The sequence below is a fragment of the Helicoverpa zea genome, chromosome 6, assembly GCF_022581195.2.
Source record: "Helicoverpa zea isolate HzStark_Cry1AcR chromosome 6, ilHelZeax1.1, whole genome shotgun sequence".
In the NCBI taxonomy this organism is placed as follows: domain Eukaryota; kingdom Metazoa; phylum Arthropoda; class Insecta; order Lepidoptera; family Noctuidae; genus Helicoverpa; species Helicoverpa zea.
The window spans coordinates 9,930,939-9,939,750 of record NC_061457.1 but is presented as its reverse complement, the minus strand read 5'-3'; the positions used below and the strand labels follow the sequence as shown (position 1 = coordinate 9,939,750).

Sequence of the window (8,812 nt, the reverse complement as noted above, 5' to 3'; positions counted from 1 at the left end):
TAGTGTTAATTAAACGATTACTTCTACAATTATTAAATAAAATAACGCTCACGAAAAAAGAAAGTAAGTATGACCTAAAATTAAAGCAAAAAAAAAATATTTATAAAAATTAAATACTCAAATTATTACAAGTATTTCGAAATCCGGAAACATACGCTACAAATAGCCTTAAAAACTGCTAATTGCTTCATAAGTGCGTAATGCGTAAAAGTTGCGCAAAATATTAAAAAATATTTAACATCCTACGTTGGCAATAAACCCCTTTATTAACAACTAGCTTTTGCCCGCAACTTCGTTCGCGTGGAATAGTGACTACCAGCAGATTTTTGATTTGACCAATAGATGGCGCTATATGTCTGGAATAATTTTATTTTTATTTTTTTTTTGTAATAAAAACTATCCTATGTCCTTTCTCAAGTTTCAAACTATGTCTGTACCAAATTTCACACAAATCGGTTCAGTAGTTTAGGCGTGAAGAAAAGACAGACAGACAGACAGAAAGACAGACAGACAGACAGACAGACAGACAGAGTTACTTTCGCATTTATAATATTAGTTTGGATTATTTAATTTTCTTCAATTAGCAACTTCATAGTCACGGTTTGATAGATAAAAAACTGCACGCTGGCAACATTGATATGAGAATAAATTTTATGGTACCGTAAAACGAGGTGGCATTGATTAATTTTAAAATGTAAACTGATGCCTTTCTTTGTATTTGAATGTTACACATTTAAAAAAAATGCTAGTAGGGTGGACTAACGACATACTTTGATATTTAATTTTTTTTTATTGGAAAAAGTTGGTATTAATATAGAAAAAAAAATAAAAAGCTTGTAATCAATTTAATATTGAATTTGGGGCTACTTTGATACCACGTTCTTTTTTCATCGAATATGAAAGACACCCCGCTAAGGAACAAAAAACAATAAAAAAATAAAAATTGACATTATTGGTTCCAAAAATAGCTATTTTTTTATTTTTTTGGGGCTACTTTGATTCTAGGGGTGAAATTGATTAGTGTTATATTTGAGTCCAAGTTTATTTAATTTGTAATAAAGGGTCTACATTAAAACACGCAAATAATTTTTAAACTTTTTATCTAATCAACATCAGTCAGTATATTAATAATAATATCAAACTTTCTAAAGTTTTTACTAATTTCTGTTATAATAATCAGTCTCAACAATCATAATAGGTGGGTAATCAGAGATCAAAAAGTACCTAGTAGGTAGGTAACATAATTATCAAAACTAAATATTTCTACGCAATTATCAACATGGTCACACAATCATTCTTAGAATTATTTGTACGTGGTACAGACTTAAAAAAATAAAAAAAAATAAAAACATAGAAAATATAAGCAATAGAAATAATGCCACATTTTTTAAATTAGTAGAAGGTTTCTTCACAACTCTTTAATCATTACTTCAGTCGGAAACTTGTAAATTTTTCCATCAAATTTTGGTGTTGGAAGGTAAGTTATAATATCAGACTCTTCAATAATTGACATATCATTAGGAACTTCTCGAAAATCAGTCTTTGATTTCATTTGTGATTTGTATCCTTGAACTACAATTTTTTCTCCAGAAATATCTTCAATAGAGCAAACGTAGTGATATGTTTTCTTTCCTTTCTTAGACGCAAACTTCCCTAAAATAAATTTTCCTATTTTAGGCCTTAGCGGTTCAACTTCAGACTCAGAGTCATCGGTTGTTATAGCTTCTGGTGGTGGAGATTCTGACCTAGCTCTCGATTCACATGTTTGATTTGAAGCATGGGACTCACCAGGTTCATTGACATTTTCATGGTTTTGATTTGCTAAGGACGTCGATGGTTCAGCTGTAGAAATACTTTTTCCAGGCTCAACATTCACTCTCCTCTTCTTTCTAGTCGGCTCTGACTGTTGTCCGTAGCGCTGCTCTCTCAAAAACTCTGTTAGGGAATCGCGAACAACCGTGTCTATTTCAGGGGAAGGAGCACTGTCAGGTATTTTTCTTAAAACTCTTTCTCGGTCAAATGGATGAATTCCCGTTGCTTTGAAACTTGAAATCAAATTTCTCTTCACTGCCGATTTTTCGGTCACGGCACTCCCATTTTTCGGTGGTACTTTATCCATATCTATGATAGCTTGCCTTAAGAGCGATGGAAACGATTCCTTAGGGATACTTGTGGCTCGAAGATGAGTTTTTTTCCAGGTTTCGAGAGTTTTTCTCCAGGCTCCTTTCAGAGGGCGAAAGAAACCGACATCCAAAGGCTGGCATAAGTGCGTGGAATTTGGTACAAGACACACAAAGCCGATGTTATGTGTGTCACAAGCAGTTATGACATCTTGATCAAGATGGGACGCTAAATTGTCACCGATCAATATTTTTCGTCCATCCAATTTGGTAGCGTGTGGCAAAAAACATGTTATAAACCAGTCTCTGAATGTCGGAGCATCAATCCAGCCACTAGCAGTTCGGTTATATCGAGTTCCTTGGCTACAGCAAGATCCATTACAGCACGGACTGCCTACGATACCGCGCTCCTTCCACGTGTCATACAAATGAGTACTTCTATAAATGACGTAAGGCGGCAATAATGTTCCATCTGCTGAACCACAAAACATGACCGTTGTGCTACTTTTTGAATAATTCATCACTTTCTCTGGGTACTTTACTCCTCTTCTATACAAGCATTTTTTCTTTCCGGGATCGTCAGCCATGTTAGTTTCGTCATAATTAAAAATGTGACTCGGTGGGATATCTTTTACTTCAGGTTCAAGGTGATCGAAATATCTATTTAACGTTTCCTGTCCTACTGCTGCTCTAGATCTTTTAATATTGGTTGTCACTCTTTGTGCATAAGAGTTCTTATGACGCTTCAAAAGACTAGCTGCCCACTCGACACCCGGCAAATTATTCTGAAAGCGTTCTACTGTTCGTCCTCGTTTGTCTAAGTACGATTTCGCAAAAAAGCGAATATCTAATAATGTCAGGGGAAAACCCCAATCGGAACACGAGGCGGCAGCACGTAAAATCGAAATCTCCTCTTCATGACTGAAAATTGTCTGTCCACCGGCAGATTTTCCATGTAAACCTTTGTACTTGTTATATAATGTACCGAATGGGATGTGATACTGAAGCGAGGCAGCGTTTATAGTAAGCTCATCGTTTGTGATTTTCTCGAGAGCCTCTTCGAGGGTCTCATTACTATAATTTTTGTAGTTGCGGGTACCCGGAGTTTTCTTGTAAGTCCGAACCATTCTGATTCTACAAACAAAATAAATACCTGGGGTTAGATTGATAAATGATACAATGTCTTATGTCTTTCCATTTTTATATTAACTGGGGCGAGATTGATAGCTATCAATGTCGCCTCATATGACTAATCAATTACGCCCCGGTCTACAAATGAAAGCATAGAAAACAAAATGGCGACCGCAAGAGGAAGGTTAAAACTTGTTTTTGTTCTCAAATAAACATACAATCACATATCCTATTTCCATAAATACCAAGTAAATACATACATTTGTGCATTCAAAGTTGTCCGGTATTAAAAAAACTGTCCTATTTACATATTAACTTAAACAAATAAATAAATTACTTACAGCAATCCTCTCACCTCGACGTTTTCGGAAAACATGGCTGATGAGTCAGTCTTGCCAACACAATAAAAATAAAAATTATTACGTTCCATTCCAAATATAAAAATAAGTAAAACCATAAATTTTGAGTAATCATCAATGTCGCCCCGGATCTCAAAGTCACCTCGTTTTACGGTAGTTAATATTCTGCTCTGTATATGAATTTAAGTACACTATAATATCTTCATTTCAGATAAAGCAAGGCTTCACTGAAAGATGGACGTGGTTTGTCCATCTTGGGAAACGAGCCACGTAGTTATTAAGATGTCCGGGAATTAAAATACATGAATTATATTTATACGCTCTGACAGAGAAAATAAGACATTATTTGGCAGCTGTATGTGTGCTATCCACAATCTTAAACGTTTCCTACAGGATCAGTCCAAAAAAATATTGTATAGCACAGTCATAAGTAGGTAGGTACCTACCAAAACTTAGTCAACCCATTACCTACATAGACATATCGGCGACACACTATGGTGGTTGTAATGGATAAACTGAACAAAATAAAACTATAACGAGAACTCGAAAAGGCAACTTTATTTTCTGAAAGATGTAGAAAGAAAATTGACATATTTACTCTTCCATTTAGTCGCTTGGAAACGAGAAAAATTTGTCATCATTTTCAAACTCGCTCACTTCACAGCGTTACCTCGCCTTAGCCTACAACGCTCTAAAATTACTTCATAAATTCAAAATTCCTCTACATACGCAACACAGTATATAATTTATACTGCGCGCTATGATTTCGCTTGCCTAATTACTCTTTACTAACGAGAGATATATCTTGATATACTAGTGATGATGGTTTTATTATTGTAAACCTCTTGTTTTCGTATAAGCTGTAATTATGGAATTTGAGTTAGTTACATAATCGTGTAATCTGTTGATGTAGTATTTGGTTCTGCATGTAGTTAGCATGATAAAGATGTGATCATTCGTTATAGATACACATCCCGTCCGAAGGCAACAAGTATTTTTATTACTATTGAATAACTTTATTGACAGTTATTTCAAATCGGATTTAACAAAAAAATCCTTAGAACTTTCAAATTCAGGCAGTGAACTGGCCAGTTATTTTTGTATCATGTACAAGTTTACCTTTTTAACTAACAATATTACAAATTAATTGATTTTACATTTCATCAGAAAAGGCCAAGACTTGGCATATTATACACAGTGTGTATAACATGTTATGTTTTATTTTAATAAACTTACCAAGCGTGACACACCCACCTGTTATCTCCTTTTTTATACAAAATAATTTGAGATTTACGTAACAAAACAGTTGAGAAAAATCTTACATAATTTATTAGGTGTCTAGTCATTATAATCGTAGCAGTGGCCATAAAAAATCGATAAAACTTAGTTATAATTCTTTTTTTATATTTTTAATTTAGTTATTCCTTGCTGTTTCGCCTACATCCCAAGGTAGCCTAATGTCCTTTTTCAGGCTTTATACTACCTATGTACCAAACATTTAAATAGATTCAGGCGTTTTGGCGTGAAAGCGTGACAGACAGATAGACTTACTTTAGCATTTACAATATTAGTAAGTATTTAATAATCTTAGAGCTACTGAATGCAGCGAATGTTATGAATGGAGTATTAGAAGTAAAAGCTACTTAGCTACTATTTAACTTTCTCCATTGAAATCGCAGTTATTTCATAGAGTACGGCATAGCTTATCCTCAGATTAGTTTCAAGTTATTACTTATTACATCAATATTCCTTCCTGTTCACGCAGAAAAACTACCTAAAAAAACTATACACTATTTTTGGAAGTCGGTGTAAAATTTGAAATTATAATTTGGTATCCGACCCTAGGTGCGCGCGCGCAAGTTTCCGTTACCGGCTTCCCAAGGATGCGTGCGTGCCACGAAACGCCTATAGCCATGTGTTAATAATTTATTTAGTTTTAATTGCTAGTTGCTAAGCTGATTATGGTCACCCATTAATCATATAAACGTGATTAAAACAGGTGTTAGGGCGTTTGTCCTTCTATGATATGTAATACGTCATAAATGCAATGTCATTAATATGTGGCAAGTTTTAAAAACAATTAATCGATTAAGGAAAAAATAATTCAATTTACTAACATGAATTCACACAGTATTTAAAATGGTTGCATCAAAAATAAACATTCTCGAAATAGTAATTGTAGTACACACAATTAACGCGAAAAAGTATTTATAGATATCAATTTACAAAGAAACTTAATTATCATAAGGAAAAAAGACTTTAAATAAGCATTGAAGTTCATTGAAATCAGATCCACTTTAACATTTACAATAAAATAAAATTCCTATTATTTATTTACTCGTTTTCACCTTCAAACTTCAAAGAAATGTAACTACTCATAATAAATAACAAAGAATTTATAAAGCGATCAAGTACGAGCCGAATTCCACGCACCTTACCTTCGTACGTAACACCAATCACTCAATTACATTGACGTAAGCATTTGTATCCTCGGGCAATGCACCAGAAGGAAAAATGTGGCAAACGTGCATACATACAAGTATTTCGTAATACAATAAAATATGTAAAAATATTCAAATTAAATTCTGTGATCTTTTTTTGGAGTTCAAAACTTTTACTCGTTACGGAGTTGCTATAGATACGTGCTTAATACAGTAGTCGAGTTAATTACCTCCATTTAATACTGTATAACATATCAACTGAAATAGGTAATATTTTTAGTTTGGCATAAAACACCGTTTCATAATTATGAAATTCTACATAACTTTTATGGCGCTAACTTTAAACTTACAATTTGCAGGTGTAAGAAATAACGTAAGTATGAACTATCAAAACAACAGGTTCACCATATTTTATCTGTATCAAAAATCTGAAAAACAAAACAATGCAGGCAGCCATCAAAATATTTCGTGTAGGTAATAAAGCGGTATCAGAGGCGTTTTCTAAATTTGAATACAATAAAATATATGGCCGGCAAAACAACGGAGTCCGCACGTTCCGACCACAGATAAAATCAGCTTCATTTCTATTTACACACAATGTAGATAATGTGCAAATAAAGAGAGTAACTTGTTTTGTCATTTCGTGGGAATTGAACGAACGAACTGTGTGAACTATGACGTGCCAACTTAATGTCACGAGCACTGTCGAAATAATTTTATCTTTAATATTAATTTTTGTTTCGGCACAGTTATTGTAAAAGATTAATGGCAAAGATAAAAGTTATGATTATGAATTTCACTTGACAAGGTCGTTCTTATTATTTTACTTCGAAATTTAAAGTCGTTTCGTTTTGGCCCCATCTGTTAATCGAATGGAATTGATAAAATGTTTGTCACTGAAATATTAGTTCACTCTTGTTTTTATTAGTTATTTTTTATGCTTTATTGTGTCTAAATATTGATAAAGGTACTGTAGTGGTAGCTTGTCATGATCATGTCCCTGATAATCTCTAGCTTTTCAAAATAAAATAATTACAAAATAATAACAAACTTCATTCTACAAAAATAAATTGATACAAACCGCGCTCAAAAACACGGAGAAATCGGCCATTAAAGATATACTTAGCAAGAGGTACAGTTCGCCAAAAATATCAAAGTCCTACTAAAGAGCAATAATAACACTACACGAGGTCACAGCTTCTAGGCTATAATAAAAACATAAACAAGATTGGGATACAAATAAATGAATTATTTCAAATACAGTCGCGAACTATACAATTAGCCTGCGCGTACACTGTAAACTAAATAGTCGGCCGAATGTAGTAAAAAATATTTTTGTATAAAATCGTGAATTCGATCAATTTATAGTCGGTCTGATACCGGACAAATACTTAATCGTTGTTACATATGTACTTCTATTTATCTTCCTATTGATTTATGAGCCCAAACCAACTATCGGCCGACTAAAAGTTTATAGTGTGCACATACTCTTACTATTCAATACCGCAGGTTGCAAATTTGTCTATGGCCCAATCTCGACGACAACCAGTTACTGTGTCTCTGAACATACAATTAATGATAGTGTACTATTATTTTTTATCGTCACTAATTGCGAACAGGTACATTTGCTTGCTCAAAACATTTAATTTACAAGTAGTTTTAAGTTAATTATCGTAGGCATGGCACTGATAGAGTGCGTGAGTTTGAGTCTATACTGATTTATAAACTGGCTATGTTTCTGTGGATTGTACCTGGATTTATTTTCATAGAAGGAACTGTATTTTCTTAGAGTTCAAAGGATGGACTAAGATGATATTCAAATGTATAAATGCGGAAGATAAATGTATGTTTACTTAACCACTTTACTTAACTGATACTATACTAGTTAAACAATAGGTGTGTATCACATAGAAGAATGGAGGACAAAATAACTAGATCACATAAATATGACTCATGGGACAGGGAAGTTATAAAAACTAACACTTATGCTAGTGAAACATGTAGAGATTGTTAAATAAATTATTCATTGTGGTGTGTTTCTTTCTAAATGTTACTTACAAATCCATGAAGTTTTTGCAGTATTTAAAAATACTTATGTATATCTTAATGTTTGTTTCAAACAGAAAGCGGCTAAAGAGTAAACCAACGAACTGTAAACATTAATTTAGTAAATTGGTTTGTCGGAGCTTGCTACCAATGAGTAGACTAGGGGATTTATTGTTTTAATGAAGTTATTATGTCAATTAGACTTTGTTTGAGTTTCGAACGCTTTTTGTACAATAAACTGTTACCAAGTTCCACCTAGTAAAATAAACTAGAATGCCGGTATATATATATATATACATAAGTAAATTGACAGAAATATAACAGAATAAGCACATTAACTCAGATTAGTTTAAATAAAAAATTATTTTGTCGCATCTCAATAATATTGAAATATACTTAAGCGAATCCAGAACATCTTCAAAAAAAAACTTTGTAGTTTCTACTTTATACGGCTGGGCTGGAAAAATAATTATGTGTTGGTTAAAATCAGTAAATTGAATTTCTGTTTTAAGCCAACGAAATTAAATATTACTTTGCTACACTCATCTAAGTACACCGACCAAATTACATTTTACACTTCCTAGCTAAAATTGGTCTTATTTTATCTAATTGAATAATATGTAAAGTATAATTTTCAAACACATTTTCTAAATTATAGTCTTAGGCCCTATCGTGTCAATGCATTATAATTATATCAGCCTGTTGCCTTTCTATG

The 8,812-nt window shown here is 33.0% G+C and overlaps 1 protein-coding gene across 1 annotated transcript; it reads right to left on the bottom strand.

Moving 5' to 3' along the window:
• Positions 1 to 1,083: 1,083 nt before the first annotated feature.
• Positions 1,084 to 3,769, bottom strand: LOC124631388. Its single transcript, XM_047165756.1, has 2 exons — positions 3,593 to 3,769; positions 1,084 to 3,254 (listed from the first exon to the last, which is right to left on the bottom strand). Exons 1-2 carry the CDS (start codon positions 3,706 to 3,708, stop codon positions 1,409 to 1,411), a joined length of 1,962 nt encoding a protein of 653 aa, XP_047021712.1. The 5' UTR covers positions 3,709 to 3,769; the 3' UTR covers positions 1,084 to 1,408.
• Between the last annotated feature and the right edge of the window lie 5,043 nt (positions 3,770 to 8,812).

What these genes read in the sequence shown, in the direction of transcription:
- LOC124631388 (XM_047165756.1), bottom strand. Translation starts at nt 3,708, where the DNA reads ATGGTTTTACTTATTTTTATATTTGGAATGGAACGTAATAATTTTTAT. An exon ending in GTCGAGGTGAGAGGATTGCT is followed by an intron (nt 3,255 to 3,592) that starts GTAAGTAATTTA and finishes TTTTGTTTGTAG; the next exon opens with AATCAGAATGGTTCGGACTT.